Genomic DNA, 18,962 nt, shown 5'->3' on the forward strand with positions numbered 1-18,962 from the left:
ATGAGGCCAGTTGTAACACTACCTCAAGAGGTCTCGCTTGGTGCTGAGGTCAGTTAGCTCAAACATTTCTGCCCAAGGTGGTCCCAGGGTGAAAATCAGTAAAAGTAATAGAATCACAGATGGGAAGGATAGAATCCTTGGGAAGGATTGTGCAACACAGGCTTTGTTATTACAACAAACATTATGATATTGCTCGGCTTTCCCAATATTTTTCAATGCATGAAATGCTTTTAGATATGACTCATGCCATTGAAACTGCATTTGTTGACTTGTGAGAATATGCACCAAAATCAGGTAAGTTAACTGAATTACCCAAGTTTCTCCTTTCTGGACTAACCACCAGGCATTTGAGGCATGGCTTCTGAAGCAGAGTGCTCAGAGGCTGGCTTTTTACTCATTACATGGGATGTAAGGTTAACTTTTCCCATGTGTCAGCACTGGCTCTTCCTTGGGAGCCGATATAATCTCTTCCTGGGTAAAGAAAGAGCCACACTTTCTCTTCAAGACAAAGGGAAAAATTTATCATTCCTGCTTTTCCTTTCTCAAGGGGATGCCATGTTTCCATTCCCTGCTGTGGCTCCAGTCTTTATTGGAGTCTGAACGCAGGCCTGCCTCTATTAGAGCAGCATAGCCAGAGACCTGTCATCCGCTGTCACCTGTCATAGTGAGCTGGTGGTCTGGCCTCTGAGAGCTGGAGTTCCTAACCATGAAGTGCTAATACTTTTCCTTCTGGCAGCTGGTCTGAATTTTGCACAAGCTGAGAGCAGCTGTAACCGTTGGTGATTTGTAGATAGCTTGCATGATAGTGGTTTGATTGGTGATTGCCAGGGGACAGATACTTGTGCCAGAAAATGGCAGATTTTGGCAGACTGTGCAGACAGACTGAGGATTGATGGCAGAGAGATTGAGTTATCCTGTCATCAGTCTATTTAGAAAAGGTTTGAACATCTCCAAGAGGAAAGGCAAATTCAGAAAAGCTTCTGAGTTTTTTTCCCCATTCAGAGGCATTGTGGATCTTGGTTCAGGTATTGTAAATCAGGCTATTGTAAGATTTATTTGTTTGATACAGAATATAAGTGTAAATTTAGCTCACTGCTTTCATAAGGAGTGCCACCTGATTGTCGCAGGATACAAAGAGTCAGTACAGATGCTTGCCTGCCTCATTCAACTGCACCAAAGTCCAGACTCTGACTTTAGATACAGCACAGCACTGTATTCCCCTATAAAATAAATTAGGAGTGTTTATTCATCTGAGATATTGTGTCATTAATGCAGTTACAGACAGAAGAAATTCTGTGTGTGTGGTCCTGCCTGCTTCAGGATTCTAGGGAGGACTGTTAGTGCGCCACATTAAATTGTACCTGAATAATATCTAGATGCTTAATTAACAATCTAAAACTTTTTGTCATTGCTGCCAATGCATTGGAATTGCAAACACAACTTGTGCAGCCTTACTCTTGTGTCCTTCTTTCCACCATGTGTCTGTTTATGCCACATGGCTAACATCTACCTGTTCAGCACTCTATCTGTATGGGATGCAAAACTATGAGGAAGTCAAAATAAGACTTGAGAAAGAAATGAATCAGGTCACTTAACAAAAAAATCAGCTAAGAGACTAGCTTAAATATTTGCCATTCATAAGTACAATTACTCCCTACTTGGTGGGAATTACAAATTTTAGGGCATAAAATTCACTGCCTGTGAACATTCGTAGGAGTAAATATACTAAGAAATGCCAAAAAAAGAAGCAATTTTAATTCCAAAACAGTTAGATTTGTGTGTTTAATCTGTTTTAGCCAGATTTCATGTAAAAGCTGTATTTGTCCATAATTTCACTCTTTTTCCCCTACAAAATGATAATTGAGAAGATTATGAAGATGTGAAATAGTGCTATCTTACAATTTCTGTTGTGTGTTACCCACAGAAGAAATTGACTGTTTACTGTTAGGGCTGAATGAATTTGTGTGCAATATATACTTAGAAACTTGATTTTGAATGCAGATGAGTGACTTAATTCAACAAGACTGTCTTATTTCTGACCTGGGACCGCAGTGTCTTCATGCTGGTACCTGAATCATTATTTTCTAAATGGTGGTGATCCCTATACATGTATTTTTCTCTTATACACTGTAATGAATATCCCTGAGTATAAATATTATCTTTTTGGCAATAATTGTTTGGCAGTTTGAAATGAAAGTGGGGAAAAAGGGCATTGCAAGTGATAGAAAATATCTGAAATCCTCTGTAATCTTACTTTTGAAAATTAAGTTTCATTTTAATAATTATAATGGTGTTCTTATTCTTGCTTTCTCATAAAATCTTAGAAGACTAAGTTAACATTTTACAAGTTGCTTGTAGCTCAGTACTTAAGGTTTTCTTCATTTTGCAGACTGGCTAGATAGCTCTTGTAAGTTATTGTGTCTTTGTTCTGTGGACTTTGCTCCCACATGAAGAAATTGACTGGTGAAGTAAGAAAAATTGGGACTCTCTTAAGTCGTATTGGAGCACAGAGACATCCAAATCACTCAGCTGATGAACTGCGTATTCTTTTAAATGAGTCTGTGTGCCACCAAAGATAAGATAACTCAGTGGTGAGAGCTAGTAGCCAGGCCCCAGACCCAAGGCTGTGTGGCATCCCATCCACAGAGCCAGTGCCTCTCCAGGGATGGTGCCTCTCTGTTGCAGGGCAGCTCGGTCATCTCAGCAGAAACCCAACAAAGCTGATAGGTGTAGGCCACTTCTTAGACTGTCATTTATGATGATTTTTTTCTGTGTCACAGGGCCCAGTTGAAAGCTTCCCAAGGGGTGTACCTAGGCACAAAACACCTGCATGGATTCTGCGTGTTTGTCAGGATGAGTATGCTGCACTGTATTTAAATGTGCCTAGGACTTGGGCTTTCTTCTTTCCTTTTTCTGCCCATTTCCTTTTTCTGTTTGGGCACTAAAGAGAAGATTGGAAGGGAGAAATGGTAGGAGAAATTTGCTTCTGCTGGTGCCCAGCCCAGGGATAAGTGCTTCCCAACAAGCTGATTTATTCTCCTCCCTCAGTCCCTGCGTGACCGCATGAATGAAAGGTGAAAGATCTAGGTCTCACTAATTTTAATAATCAAAACAGCAGCCTTGTGTACAGAGCCTTTACATTTTTGGTAGCATACAGCAAATCATAGAATTTTTAATCTTCTCCCTGGGACTTTTGTGTGAGCATAACCACACTTGGAATTTCAGGTTTTGGTCCTATATTAATTTTTCAGAAGAAAAAGAAAAGGATTTTATAGATTTTCAGTTAACCATTAGAAAGACATGAAACTGTCATCCTTTGTAACCTAGTGGTACAAATATGGGCAATTACATTTTTGGCATTGCCTCTTGGGAAGAATACAGATCTATTGCTTTAACCCATTCCTAACATAATTCATATGTGGCCATATATTGTAGATGCTGCTTTTAGTGACAGAACTAAGTGTCAGAGCAGAACAAGACTTAATTTGCCAAAAAAGAATACCGTTATTCTTCATATAAATACAGCAGTCCTGATTCTACTGACATTCACAGGGATTTTGCACCACTGTCACTTTAATAAATTACTCTCTGTTGATATTACAGTGAAGAGAATTAGACTTTTTTTTGTATTACTGTTTCATTTTTCTGTTTGCAGGATTTCACACTTAGCATTTGATTTCAAATTTTCTTGCTATCCTCATATGTGTTTTTGTCTGTACTCCTAAAGAACTAGCTAGTTGGAGTTCAGTTCATTATTTTGGGTTAAAAAAAATATATGAAAAAAAAACCCAAAACAAAACAATGAAAAAACAAAAAACAAAAACCAAAAAACTAATCTGGCAAAATAAGTGAAGTGTAGAAAAATGTTCAGGGAAAGTAGGTCTTTTCTAAAGACTGAAAATGAAAAACTTCCAGTTTGCTGAAATTGTGTAAATTTGAGCACCCCAGAGAATGAAGTACTCAGTGACTGTGTTCATATGATGAAGTCTGATGCTTGTTTATTTAGGACTGCTGCACATGAAGTAAGAGTGTATAGTTTTTTTGCATGCGGGAGGTGATGTGTGTGCTTTTTATGATTTAGGCGTTTGGACCTGTTTGTATAGGACCATTGAGATTCCAATTTTGATTCGTGAGCAGGGCAAAGGAGGACTGTGGTTGTGTGCAGTTTCCTTTGTTTTGCAGCCTCTGAAGGCAAGCAAATTATTTTTGCAGATGAACTCAGAGATACACTGATTAGGATTGTCTATATAGTCTTCTACTTCATTTTGTGCTTTTGTTCTGTGTATGTTCATTAGGTTAGCACAGAAAAACCATTGCATTCTGCATGGTAGTATTTGCTTTTGCTGATCAGAAATAAGGCTATATTGTCAGCTTCCTTTTTGAGAGTATTTGATTTCCATGTAAATCTGTTCTAATCAATATGTTGCTAAGAAACAGCCATGACTGAAGTTTTTGTAAAAGGGGAAGTTTGAGAATAAATTAATGTTATCCCAAAAATGGAGAATATTGATGCTGAAGCTATTTAATGCTTCTATCTAACTTACAACACAAGAAGCCATAAGTGGGTATTCACAAGTGGATAATTGCAAGCTGAAGTGTTTTACAAGGTGATGGGAAGCTGCAAGGAGATAAGAAATCCAGTGTGATTAAAAAAAAAAATAAAAAAAATGACAGCGCTGATGAACCAAGCAGTCAAGAGAAAGATGGTTATAAAGAGAAAGGCAAAACTCTTCAAAAAGAAGGAAGTCAGTAAAGAAACAGAGCAGGTTTATCAGAAAAAAAATTAGAGGAAAATGTTTGGTAAAGTTCCTTGGCTTTGCAGAAGATGTTTTGCAATTGGACCTGATGATCTTGAAGGTTTTTTCAACCTGACAAATTCTATGATCCTATGATTCTATGTTTTGTGAAAATAGTCTGTGCAATGTCTTGGGTAAAAAAAAGAAAAAAAAAAGAAAAGAAAAGAGAAACACTGCTTTATTTAGAGCTCTGCAAAATATAAACAATGATCCTTCTAATATTTTGCCAAAACCCCATTGTGTTTTCATGATGAATTTCACAGTTAATGTATTCATTTTCAAATCTGCATTAGCAAAATTGATAGATCTTGGTTTGTACTGTGACCACCTCCTGGATGGCTGAGCTAGCTAGTGTGGTGCAAATGGTTTTCTGCATTGGGCAGTTTCCTGCTTACTACAGCAACAGTTAGAAAGAAAATAGCAAGGGAGAGGAAGTCTATAGGGAATAAAGCATGTTCCTTGACAAGGAAGAGGATATGGCTGCGAACAGCAGTAGAGTGCCAACATCTAGGGTCAAGTCAGTCAACTTGTGCATCTGATCTCACAACTTGTGTACAGTGATGCTGGAGCAGGCTGAAATAATGAGGTGATGCCTCTCTGTCCATGGGTGTCACTTTCTCTGCAGCAGTAATTTTTAGTTCTATAATTGAAGGGGGTTTGGAGGATGTGAGGCTTCACGGCTTCAGGAATAGCACTTAAGGAAGGGTGTTATTCTGAAATAAATTCAGCATCTCTGATTTGTTGTATTGGCAGAGAGAGGAACACCTCCAAATGGTCCATTCAACTCCCTCTTATCTCCAAAGATGAATTGCTTTTCAGATCATTCAGATCGGAAAAGTAAACTGCTAATGCAGTGAAATATATGAACATATACATAAGCTCTGTATTTGTTGAGCTGCAGGCCTCACTCAGTTTTGAGTGGAAAGTCACCACTTGAAGAGTTAAAACATTTTCCATAAGACCATTCAAGGTCTACATTTTGGTATCGTGGAAAAATACGGCTGAAAAGGTGCCGTAATTCCCTTCCCAAGCCAGTAAAATACATACCTGTAGTTTTCCAAACAGATATTTGTCTGACATAACTTTAAAATTTCCTGAAGTGGAGATTTCTGAACTTCTTTATGTGCATTTCTACTGACTGAGGAAAGGTTCATAACATTTTATCACAGTTTTTCTTGACTGAATTTTGACATGTAACTCCTCGTTCCCATCTAGCACTATACAAATATTGTTTCCTTCTCTATGCAAGTCTTCTGCTGCCCTGTATCCTTCTCTGGCTCACATATTTCTACTGATTAATACACCCCATTCCTGCTAGATTTTTGTCTCTGATGTGTGTTTCATTTGACAACCAAGAACAAGAGGCCATAAATTCCTCATGCTTTATGATAGGGCACATCATTTGAGCTACAGATACTGCAGACATGCCTGTGAGACAGCAGGCAGCTATCTCATTGGCTACCATTTATCCTACAGCTGAAGGAGGGCTTTAGCTCTCCCAGGGCTGCCTGGTTTGGCAACAGTAGCTGGCCATTCTTCCTCGTGCTGCCTGTGGCTTTGACAAAGATCCCATCTGCAGTGCAGGCAAATCAGTGAGCCGCAGAGCCTCTCCTGCTGCCTCCAAAACAGCAGTAATACAGTATGTGCCTCACAGAGGACAAACCATGAGGATTTATTGGTGATTGTGTTTAAGAGACTGTGCTGCAGGACAAGTCTTTGCTGGTGGAACCCTTGATGACAATCACCTGTGAAGTAAAGGGGGGGAGGGGGCGGTTACCCATCCTCCCTCCTTCATGGGCCGCACTTGGAAAACACTATGCATTACTGTTCTGGTTTAACCTAGCAGGCAGCTCAGCAGCACGTTGCCCCATAATGGGATAGGGGAGAGATCATAAAAGTGTTAGAATTCACAAGTTGACAGATAAAGACAGTTTAGTATTTTAAGCAAAATCTGTATGTACAAGCAAAGCAAAACAAGGGATTTATTCACTGCTTCCAGTGGGCAAGCAGATGTTCAGGCACTTCCAAGGAAAGCTGGGCCCATCATGCATAGCAGTGTACTGGAAAGACAAACACCTCTGCTCTGAACTTACTCTCATTCCTTGTTCTTAGCCCCAGCTTTTATCACTGAGCACGTCACAGTGTGTAATCTGTTTGGTCAGCCTGGGTCTGCTGTCCTGCCTCTGACCCCCTTCTTTCCCTGCCTAGCCTCCTTCCTGGCAGGGCAGTATGAAACACTGCAAAGTCCTTGGCTCTGTGCAAGCACTGTTCTGCAACAATGAAAACATTCCTGTTTTAACAGCACAGTTTTCATCAAAAATCCCAAACATGGCATAATGCAAGCCTCTGAGAAAAAAAAGAAAAAAAAAAAGAAAAAAGAAAAAAAGAGATCTCAGCCAAAACAAGGACAATTACAGACCTCTTATTTCTTCCTACAGGCTTTTGCAGTGCTGGAAAATAGGTTTCTTGGGTGAACTGCCTTGTCAGCCTGTCCCAGACCTAGACATCTGTGCATCTGGTCTGTTCCTGCATCCTGTAGGTTGCATGGTTTTGGGGGAACCACTTGCTTTATAAAGCAACCCTCTAACGGATTCTAGGGTATTTTCCTTAACTGGAAACTTCCCTTGCAGATATTATGACCTTTGGAATGCACTAGGGGTGTGTGAATGCTTGCATACATGAAAATATGGATGAGGCCGTAAGAAAAAAAAAATAGCAGTTAGATTGGCACTGACTAGGGATCTTTCACAATCGTGCTCCAAAATAAAGCTGAATCAACACATAAGCAGCTGTGACTCTTAGATGAAAAGCAACAACAAAAAGGCCTGATGATATATTTGAGTGGCTAAAATCTGTACAGAACCATCTCAGTGGAAATTACACAGATTGCACATTCATTTCTATCTAGAGGAGTTAGGCATTTGAAACAAGTTTTCCAGCAAGAAGAACATGCATTTTAGGGGAAAAGCATTTTGGTCACTCAGGCTGACCTTTGATACCTGACAACACTGAAGATTTGTTCCTGTGAAGCTGACAAACATACTTTTTATTTAATTATGGTCGTGGGTACCTATTGCTTAAACTATGCTGTGTAGGGAAGAAACTAATCTGTCACTGATTTATTCTGCTTGAAAGTGATACAGTGTTACCAATATAATTTGGTCTTCCTGTGAAGCTGCTACAAATATGGAAATACAAAACATTGATTTTCATGTGAAAGCAAAATGAGAGACTTTATCACTTGGGTTAAATTTTGACTCTGTCAAAGTTCTCTGTCTGTTATGATCTTCAAAGAAATGCCTCCCCCTTGTTTCATAGTAGTTGCAGGTGAACAGACGCCTGAAGTCTGCTTCTTGATTTTAAGCCTCCATTTCCAGTCAGTTTCTCCTGACTGGAGAAACTTCTCCTACAAGAGCTCTCCAAGGAGTCCCCTTTCCTCTATAATTTAGAGATTGTTGGACAGGGAGTCTCTGAAGCATGTGCTGACTGGAGGTAATCATCTGCTGGGTGTGGGAATGTTCTCTGGCTCTCTGGATCAACATCCGTTCTGGTTCCTCTGACTTCCTGGAGGCGTGCTCCTGGATGGGAAATGAACATTTTGGGCAGCATAAGAAAGATTTTCTTACCTCATGTATCCAGAAACAATGGAGTGCAAGCTTAAAAACGCACTGCAGGTTGTAAATCTGTTAAACAGATTAATGATACCTGTCAGAAGATGTGAGATTATTTATCCTCTAAACACTCAAGCATGACAAGTCTCAGTTTTTGAATCACAGACTTAATGTCTACAACATCGTTTTTGGCTCAATGTGCTGTATCAGGATGGAAGGGCATGCATTTGTTTGAGCTCTGAGAAGCAGTGTGCTTCATCAGGAAAGGCTTGGGTATAAGGCTGCTTGGGGCGATCCTCTTCTGTCTCCTTCACCACAAACAAAGCACTATTAATCCACTATTAACTGACTGTGGCAAGGACTATTAAGGTGACAGCACTGTGGCTAACACTGATGGCTCTGTTCTGGAAAGCTGTTAGAGATTAGAGACAAAGAGAGGTTGGATGAAAGGTGGAAAGAAGCAAGAACAGCTATTGCTCTGCACAGCTGAACAGCTGAGAAAGCACAAGAGCAGTGTGCCGTGCTCCTTCCGTCATGAAAAGCAGCAGCAGTTGCAAAGCAAATAGCACTGTTTTAACAAACCCACTCTGAATTTGCAGAAGAATCCGAATTTACTTCGATCAGCTCCACTAACTGAACTGAGTCTAAGCTGGCTTCTCTTTGGGCAGCTTATTTCAGCTGGCCTTGATTTTTCTCCTTGCATTCTATTTTTGGCTCAATTCAATTATCTGTATTCAGCGTGGAACATTTTAAGAGACTAGTAATATAAAATAATGTTGTTATAATTGCATTACCCTCTATTAGGCTGGGTCCTTTTATTCAGCCTAATGGAATTGCATAAACATTATTCGACATCACAGTTACCTGTACTAGTTGAATTTGGGAATGGCAAAGAGTATTCAAAGTAATGTTTGTATCACCTGGATCAAAAAAAGTGTGCCAAGCCATGACTCGTAAGTTGTCTTCTAAAGGGAGTGAAAGATAAAATAGGGACTTAACAATTGAGCTACAAGGATGTCTGTTCTGTTAGGAAACTTGAATCTTAACTCTCTAATAAAAGAATCTGAATCAACACTTTTGCTGAAGCACACAACTTACATATTAATCATGCAAAAAATAAAGAAGAAAGTAGAATCTACAGCAAATATGGAAGTTTACGGGGAATAAAGTCTCAGGTAAACTGTTTTAGGGCAAGATATTTAACTACACATCTCCCAAAAGGAGAGAAGAGAGAAGATTCATTATGGCCTTAAAATCTAGCAGAGGTGATGCTGACTGATGTGATATGTATTTACTGTCTCGCTTTTGACTTGTGGTGTGTCATGCAGGTATGTCCCTGCATGGACTCCAAAAAGAACTTATGCTAGTGCAAGATCAACTGGGAAATCTTTCAGGCTAACAGTGTCATTTTTCATTGAAGGAGCCACAGTTAATAAGACATCATGGCACAAAAATCAACTCTATAAATAATCCTCTTTATCTGAGCTGCCTTCTTACTTGATTAAGCATATATGTGCTCATAACTAAACAGCTCCTGTCACAATACTAAAATAGGCTGGTTTTTGGTAATTATGACTTTCAGCATGGCTGAGACATTAGTAGTGACTTCAGGGATAATTCAAGTGATGTGTAACTCATGGAAGTGTGTTGTGAGGGGGTTTCAGGATATTGCAGTCTTCAAGAGATCTTGTTAGAGTTTAGGGAGCAAATACGCGTAAAGTAAATTGGTTTTATCTTTGATGCAGTAGGTGAAAGGAGAAGTAGGTAGACACAGTGATCACTTTTTTGACCATCTAAACTGAAGTCTAAGAATATATGTTTACAAGGCCATGCCAGATGCAAACCAAAACCATGTGTTCTTTCCAATTCTGCCTTTGAGAAGCTCTCATTTTTATTTTTTGAGCCTACTTGGCTGGCTCATGCTACTATTCACTACAGGGTTATTTCCGTACTTTTACGCACAGGAAGGTCATGTGGATTATTTCAATGGCAGTCTGTAGTCAGATATGTTGCCACAGCAGACTTCTTAATTATATGCTGAAGTCTGGAATAGTGTGAAGCAAAACCCAGCCCCAGCAAATAACAGTATAGATATGTGTTGGGAGCACACATGCTAGAACTGCATTGCCTCTTGATGGCACAGGGGTGGAATGAAAGGATGGAATTTGTGATCATGAAACTTTTTCTTTTGGTCAGAAATAACAGCATGCTTTGAAAATTGTTATTAGTATTAAATTTTGTTTCTAAATCTAAGAAAATTGATATTTGTTGATGTGAGGTTAAGTCAAGGACAGTGTGGAGATACTGTGTTGAGGAAGCAGCACAGAGATGCAGGGATGAGTTGTGTTCAGAGAGGGGTGCCCTGTTCTGTCACTGGCGCTGATAAAACAAGACCTCCCTTCCCCCATAGCGTGTGATTTTCTCCAGTTTTATGCAGGGCATGCAGCAAGAGTTGCCTGCTGTTCCTGCTTATCCCTATGCCATGTCTTAGGATCATTCACAACCTAGGGATATGAGGAGTGTTTTGGGTTTTCTATAGCTTGTCAATTTAGAATATAATTAGTTTTCTTACTTGTCACCATTTTGTCTGATAGCTGCTTCTTTTCTACACAGAGGGATTTTTCTTGAGCCTAGGCTGTGCAGAATGGACAGTTTCTTAGCTCAGCACCAGAGAGTGGAGAAATTCAGCTCTGTAATGTGTAGCTCTCATCTTTCTTCTCTAAGGCAGCCTACCATTTCTCATCTGGCTCCAGCTTCTGTCTTCTTAAAACAAGAAATGCAGTCAAAAAGCGGTAACAAGGAAGATGTTGGGTAGCATAGTGAAGGCAGAGAAAACCTCTGCAGTTTCCCTAACTGCTTAAGCTGACTATGAGACTGCTATTGGCAGTAACTAATGACTACTCATAACCCATAATTTTAACTTCCACCAAAGACATTTTGTCCAACATTTCCGGGTTTTGGATGTGAAACCAACAGCAGATTTGATAAAAAACAGAATCAATAATAGTAGACTGCAGGTAATTGTCATACTCATTCTGCTTTTAACAAATAATGAAGCATCCCCATTTAATCTTCATGAAAGAATACTTTAAGGTACTTTAAGAAATTATCTTTAGATTTGAGCTCAGTGAAAATTCAGAAAAGGGCAATTCTAGTTTCTCGTCAGCACAGATGATGGTCTCATCTTGCTTCATCCAGGAAAATGGCTTTGCATTACTGGAATATAAGTCATAGGCTGCTGCTGTGAGAAGTGAGCTGCAGTTCTGATCTGTAATTGTTATATCACTTAATGCATTCAAAAAATGAAATGCATCTTCACAGCAAGTGGTCAGTCTGGCAGATATGCAAGTATTGACACAGTTTGTCTGTCAGTTTGTTCATATTCTCTAAAAGATGCTAACAGAAAAAGGCTCTTTAAAAGCATCTGAGCTCAACTGCCTCTGGTAGACAAAAATTTCCATCGGCTGTGTTGCATTTGGCTTAACTGGAAGAAATATACAGTAAAAGGAAATAGGATTTTTTAATCCAAACAACTGTTTCCAAAGACAATTGCATGGGCTAATTCGTTACTAATAAATGACAATGGACAACAAATGACACAGCACAAATTTCCTACATTTTACTTTGTCTTAAACTGTTTCCTACTGTGGAGGAATCATTTAGTTTTCCAGGTTTTCCTCATCTACATCAGAGAGTCTAATACACGTGGAACCACCTTCAAGCCACAGGGATGACAATTTGATAGCAGTTATCTTAATTGAGTAAATAGATTTATAGAACAATTGGCTACTTTTCACCTGCAGCTCTTTGCAGTTTACACTGACTGAAAAAAAATAGCATGCTGTGCAAAATGGGGTCTTAGAGTAGTGAAGAAATAATATGACAACAGAATGAGATTCTATTCATTATATTGCTCAAACATCTAGAAATATGTGATTCCTTGCCATCACCTCTATGAAATTACAGAGGCTGGAGCATTTGTCCATTTGCTATAAGAGAAGGGATTTGACCCTCATACAAGTTTTCTGTTAGTATAAAAGAACTGCATTTTCCCGAGACAACTTGTATTTGCCTGCTTGCTTTTTGGTGCCATTAGCTTGGCATTCAGATATTTAAGACACCTTAGGACAATCTCAACAAAAAAATTGCATATGGTTTTAAATGTATTTGCACTCTCATTGCACTACACACAACTCACACACCCGAAAAATACGTTGTGACTTTACGTAAGTATTTCGTGTGTCATTTGAGGGACCATTTCCCACACTTTGCTAGGCTCTGCAGTTCATTAGAGAAATCTTCACCAAAAACTCTTAATCCTGGCAGTTTTCCTAGTAGAATCAATCTCAGTGATCGGTAATGACAAAAACAGCCTTGGTATTAGTATTTCACTTGATAAATTGCAGAGATCTAGGCTTCACTTACATTTGTCAACAATGACTTTCCAGTGAAGTGCAAGGCATTTGAAAAATTACCTCTAATGTTTCAGGCTAGAGGGAGAGAAATACTTTTTCAAACTATGAGAACATTTCCTTCATGAACCATTAAGCCAACTGGGGAGAAAGGAAAGCAGGACAGGCATGGGAGTATGCTCGAATCTCTAAAGCAAGGGTTGAATAGCCACATGCCAAATTATTTTATTCCTGTGAGCCATACTATGAAATGATAAAGTGTTTTTGTTACGATATAGTGCACCACAAAACATTAAAAGAGGCTAAATTTCCTTTCTTTAAAGCAGATTTTTCTAGGCTGATGTACTTGGGCCTGCCCTTGCTTCTTATTTGTGCCTATGCTGAGGTAAATCCTTCTCATCTTCTCTCAGATCCTCTGTGTTGGTTCCCAGTTTCTCTGTTTCTGTATCCTTCATCTCTACCACTGATACAGATGCCATCTTTGTGCTGGGGTGCTTATATCTTTTGTAACTCTGCACTGTTCTGTCCAACCTAAAATCCAGTTTGGGACATTTTGATAAGGGGTGGCTCATGTCCCAGGGTAAACACATCTGTTAGTCTTCTCCACTCTCCTCTCTGCTACTTCCTTCTTTAGCAGGTAGGGTGGAAGCAAACAAAGGTGTCTTCTGAGGATGTCCTTCCAGGATAGGCACATCAAGAGAGTGAATCATTCTGTTTCTAGCATCATCTATTGATTGCTCACATTAGATGATGCGAATACCTCCTCAAAATCACCGGTTAATTTGGATGGAGAATTATCTGAAATGTGGAGTTCTTGTTCTCAATTGGCTCTTCCGTTGTCTGGTTAGACAAAATATTCTTACTGCTAGTTGGTTACTGGTTTTCTTTGAATACTGACAGTAAACTGGAAGTTATGGAGAATTTAGATAGCAGGGTTAGATCACAAGAGTTCAAATGGTATCTGCACTGATCTTGCTGTTAGATCAGAAGCCTCAGTGGCTTACACAAGTGGAACACAGCTAGGCATTTTTTTCGAGTGGTTATAAGGTTTTATCTCCATGGCACGTAAATCATGAAGTGAAAATAAAACAAAACTCTCAATAAATCACTGACCAAAATAAGCCTCTTTCTGGAATGTGACTCATCTCAGGTATGGATGGGGCTGGAAGAGCCAGAACAATGTTCTGGACAGGAGAAGCCAGAGTGCAATGACTCCGTATTTCACAGTGGGATGTGATATGTCTTTTCTACTACTTTGGGCATGTGACCTTCTGTGACTGTCAACACTGTCCATACAGTTTTGACCGTCAGCCATTTTGCTTTTCAGAAATGACAGAAATTCCCCCATTAGGGTGAGCCCATCTCCCATCCATTTTTTTTCTTGTTTTAATACCACATCAAAGAGAAGACAGGCATTTCCCAAAGTCAGTGAAAAAGGCATTACTGCTGGGTGATCTGAGAAGAGCTTAAGTTGAAAAAGTTAATGTGTATTTCAGTGAATGATAGAACGAATTCATCAAATTTGGAGAACTTTCCCAGTAATACACCATACTAAATTCTGACACATTTAGTCTAGGTGATCTGCCAGTGCAAAAATTTGCTTCACATTCCAACTCCTAATGGCCTACCATTTGTACATCTCCACCCAGACATATAAAATTCATGAGGTCAGATCACCAAAGCACATAAAGACAGTGTTCGACTATCAGGATGGAGGTTAAACTGTTGACAAAAGTAAATAAAAAAGAATGGTCTGAGGGAAAGGAAACATGCTGAGTTAAGGCAAATCTTTTTTTCTAACTCTAGGTCCTTCTTCAGTTATCAGCAATGACGACGATTCAGCCAGTCCTCTCCATCACATCTCAAATGGCAGTAACACTCCATCCTCTTCTGAGGGAGGTCCTGATGCGGTCATCATTGGGATGACAAAGATTCCTGTCATTGAAAATCCCCAGTACTTTGGAATTACCAACAGTCAGCTCAAACCAGATACTTGTAAGTACAAATAATTATATGTACTTCAGTCATTCATTTTTCTTGTGCAAGTGCTGGGGCTCCTTAATGGAGCTAACAGAAAAAAAGAGTCTGAATTCCTGGGAGTGAAAGGGTGGGGTTAAAATGTCTGCTATTTGTTTAATGTACTGCTTTACATCTGTCAAAGACAAATTCAGACTTTGTAATGAGTCAATTAATTCATTAGTCTTATACTCAAAACCCAGTCCATATTCCATCAAAGTCACTGGTAGCCTTTCCATTGATTTCAGTGGTCTTTGGCCAGTCCTCTGCACCAAGTGCTGTCTTGGGAGAAAACAAATGCTGGGTCAGAAACAGCATTCAGTGTTGTTACATATTCACTGCTTTTGTTTTGGTAAAAAACATAACCAGATTTTGAAATCTAAGAATTTGTAAAGTTTTAAGAATCAATAAGGGTTAAAAATTCCATTATTTTAATTTAGCTGTGCAGTTCAATCATTGTAGCTGGAAAAGACATTAAATATTTTTTAAAAGAGCTTGAAGTTCCTTATTGGACAATAAATGTCACATAGAAATTATTTCATGCTCAGTTTGAAGATGAAATGTAAAGTACCATGAAGAGTTAAAAATAATTAACTACACATAGCTAGAAAAGAGTATTCCTAACTTCAGCTACTGCTCTTCAAACCTATGACAATCTGTAGAATTGAACACGTAAAATATTGATTTTTGAACCAGCTATCAGCAGTGAAAAAACTGAAAAAAATACCTGGATGGTACTGTGATACCATCACATCACATAGCAGCTGTAGTACTTAATATTTTTCATCAGTACATTTAGGTCTTTAAGTGTTTCAGCCATCTTTTTGCCTCCGTTTTTTGTTTGTTTGTTTGTTTGTTTGTTTGTTTGTTCTTTTGGTGGGAGAGTACATACAGTTTCCCTGGAAGTCCAATATGTCTCTCTGAGAATTCAATCCAGAGATTCCCTGTGCAGCTGATGAGCATTGGGCGTGCAACTAAAGGATATCACCACCCATCTCTGTCATACCTGGAATGATACTGCTTCAAAGCATGAGTTGTTGTTTAGGGCTTGCCTGCCTAGGTCATAAGGTCATAAGCAAAGGTCATCATCTCCAACTTTGCAAAGCTTAAGTGCTGTAATAGCAATCTTCCTTAACCTGTGCATGGATTTGTGCCTGCATATGTATGTGCATTACATCTAAGGTTGTAAAGTCTGATACTGGACTACCTACTTACGTTCCAAACATTGATACTCATCCACATCATGATAGCTGCACTAAGAATAATCCAAACAAAAATGCTTCTGCCATTCACGAGAAGGGATTTTTCTGCTTTTATTATATATTTCCAGTGTTCTCCTTCACTATGTTTTTTACATGTGTGGCACTATTTTATGACTAGAAGTGCCCCATTATCTCTTATACCGGAAGTTATTTGAATAGCCTAGTATATGTATAGTATATGTGGGAGGATGTATTAAATAATCACTGATTTTATGATAATTGATCAGCACAAGGAAAATGTTATAAAGATACATTGTGATTAGAACATTAATGCCTGTGAAAAATAGAAGCCACTAGAGAATTAGAAATGGGCAACATGCCCACTAGAGCTCTCTAATGTTATATAAAAGGCCATGCTTCTAAATATGAGGCTACTGTACCTCCGTTCCCAGCTGCATTAGACAGTATTATAATTGTTTAAATAAACATTAGTCACTATGGAGTATTTCACTTTCAACATTAATGTTGAAGCAACATACATGCTGTTCTGGAGAAAAATACGCAAAAACTGTATGAAAACACAGAATTATCTCACATTTAGTAAGCTGCACATGAAGTACAGATGCATTAAATCACAGCTGAGTAGCACTAAGTAGGTCCTGATCCTAAAAGTATATAAGTCTGTGTTTGGTTTTATGTGCTGCAATGAAACCCGCATGGTGTCAGGGAAATTAATCACAGTACATGAAGTTCAGCTTGTGCATAAATGTTTGCAAGACACAGCTGAAGGGTTTTCTACGGTGCTGTGGGGAATTACGAGGGGCTGATGCTCTGCATTTTACCACATTGCCATGGTGGTCCTAATCTTTTCGTTTTACTGTAGTAAAGAAAATTAGGAAAACTGTGACTGTGTATAAACCAAGGCAGACACGTGTGAACACACATGCGTATGCTACACACCTGAACACATGTAAACATGCATGTACATACCATACATCTGAACTTGTGTGGACACGTGTGTGGACATGCTCAGACACCACACGTGAACACATGTGCGAACATGTGTGAACATATGTTTGTGAACACATACATGCCTGACACATGTGAATGCACATTTAAGCACTGCACATCTGAACATACTTGAACACACATGTACACGCTATACACATGCATTTGTGAGCACACCACAGACCTGAACACACATGAGCATGCTTGTACACACTTGAATGCATCACACATAAACACACTTTAACACTGTTTGTCAGAGAGCTTCAAATCTTTTGTGCAGATCAGTTTTGCTTTGACTCCATAATTTTTTTGGATGCTGCTTGTGTGACCGACCCCATATCACACTGAGCCACCTGTCCAAGGGTGTGATCTTTACCCCTACTCAGCAGTGAAGAGCTCATATCTGGAGCACTGTGTCCAGATCTGGGAACCCCATTACGGAGAGACAGGGACATACTGGAAAGAGGACAATGCAGGGCCACCAAGATAGTGAAGGGCCTGGAGCACCTCTCCTGTGAGGAGAAGCTGAGAAAGCCAGAACTGTTCAGCCTGGAGAAGAGCTTTCTCAGGAGGATCTTTGGTCCAAGTGTACAAACATCTGATGCAATAGTGCAGAAAACAGAGATAGGCTTTTCCTGGTGGTGTCCAGTATCAGGACAAGAGGCAGTGAGCACAAACTGAAACCCAGGAGGTTTCCTCTGAACACCAGGCAGCACTTCAGTGCTGTGCGAATGACAGAGCACTGGCACAAGCTGTCCAGATGTTGTGGAGTGTTCTCCTTAGAGATCTTTGACAACTGTCTGGATGTGATCTTAGGCATCCTGCTCTGGCTCTCCCTGCTTGGGCACAGACTGGAGCTGATGGATTCAAAAAATCCTACCAATCTGAGCCCCTCAACCACTTTGTGATTCTATAATCTGTCTGCTAGAGGGAAATACAAATTATCTGATAGAAAAATAGCCCTTCCGTGAATGATTTCACATACTCTATTTCTATCTCTCTTGCTCCCTTGTTAGTACAGAGCTGCATTTGTCTTTTTGTAACTCATCAGCTTCCTCCTGATGTATATATCTGGTATTTATAAGCTAAGTAGCTCTCATACTTTTTTCCTGTATGCAATAACCAGATATCATCTGGTTTCCCATTTGCAGCAAGATAATTAACATTTATAGTTATTTCCTATCTCATCTAAGTTCCATTGTCCTCTAGCATTAAAGACAGCAATCATTGACAGTCCTGCTAGAAATGAATTTATTGAATGCTGGCCTGCAGAAAGGGATTGAACTTCGAGCTAGGTGAAACTGTATGAAGATCGAGTTGTGGTTTTCACAGAAGCTGAAGGGGTATATCTGCTGTGTTTAGCAATTGGAGTTTCATTACAACTTAATAACTATCTTGACTTCTGTAAAGATAACCATTTCAAGTAAATTTTATCATGCTCTAATGCATAGTATTCAAAATGTGCACGGTTAAAAGAAAATTTAAAAATTGACAGCAGTAAATTTAATTTGAAATTCTGACACTTTCAGTGTATTGGTACTTTAGTGACTGAGTGACTTAAATCAAAAAGTGACTTATTATGACTTAGTGACTAAAAATTAAAAAGCGCTGTCTCATAAAGAATCAATCTCAAACAAAAAATTGTAGTACTTCCCTTCTCCTGTGGGACAGTCTTTGAGGTGGGAAATGCGCATCCATGGAGACCAAGGCCCCAGTGACTTCAGGATCTGGATTACAGTCATCACTTAGGGCTGAATTTCTGTCCCAGGTTTCAGCCCAAATGCTCATATGAACTTTTAATTGACTTAACAATTGAAAATTACCTTTCATCTTCTAACTAGAACTATCTGATACTTCCAACTCCGACTGCCCACCATTTTTGCCTTGGCAGCAAATGCACTGATGTTTCTTGGGCAC

At 39.3% G+C, this 18,962-nt stretch overlaps 1 protein-coding gene across 3 annotated transcripts in view; it reads left to right on the forward strand.

Moving 5' to 3' along the window:
- NTRK2 (neurotrophic receptor tyrosine kinase 2) overlaps positions 1 to 18,962 on the forward strand; it is a 201,586-nt gene that overhangs the window by 99,900 nt on the left and 82,724 nt on the right. For all 3 annotated transcript variants that reach the window (XM_042826967.1, XM_042826968.1, XM_042826972.1), the window contains one exon: positions 14,626 to 14,814. In XM_042826967.1, the coding sequence (XP_042682901.1) occupies positions 14,626 to 14,814 (189 nt within the window). The remainder of the gene's footprint in view (positions 1 to 14,625; positions 14,815 to 18,962) is intronic.

The sequence above is a fragment of the Centrocercus urophasianus genome, unplaced genomic scaffold (assembly GCF_019232065.1).
Source record: "Centrocercus urophasianus isolate 14NV4802_14NV808 unplaced genomic scaffold, USGS_Curo_1.0 seq_27, whole genome shotgun sequence".
NCBI classification, from domain to species: domain Eukaryota; kingdom Metazoa; phylum Chordata; class Aves; order Galliformes; family Phasianidae; genus Centrocercus; species Centrocercus urophasianus.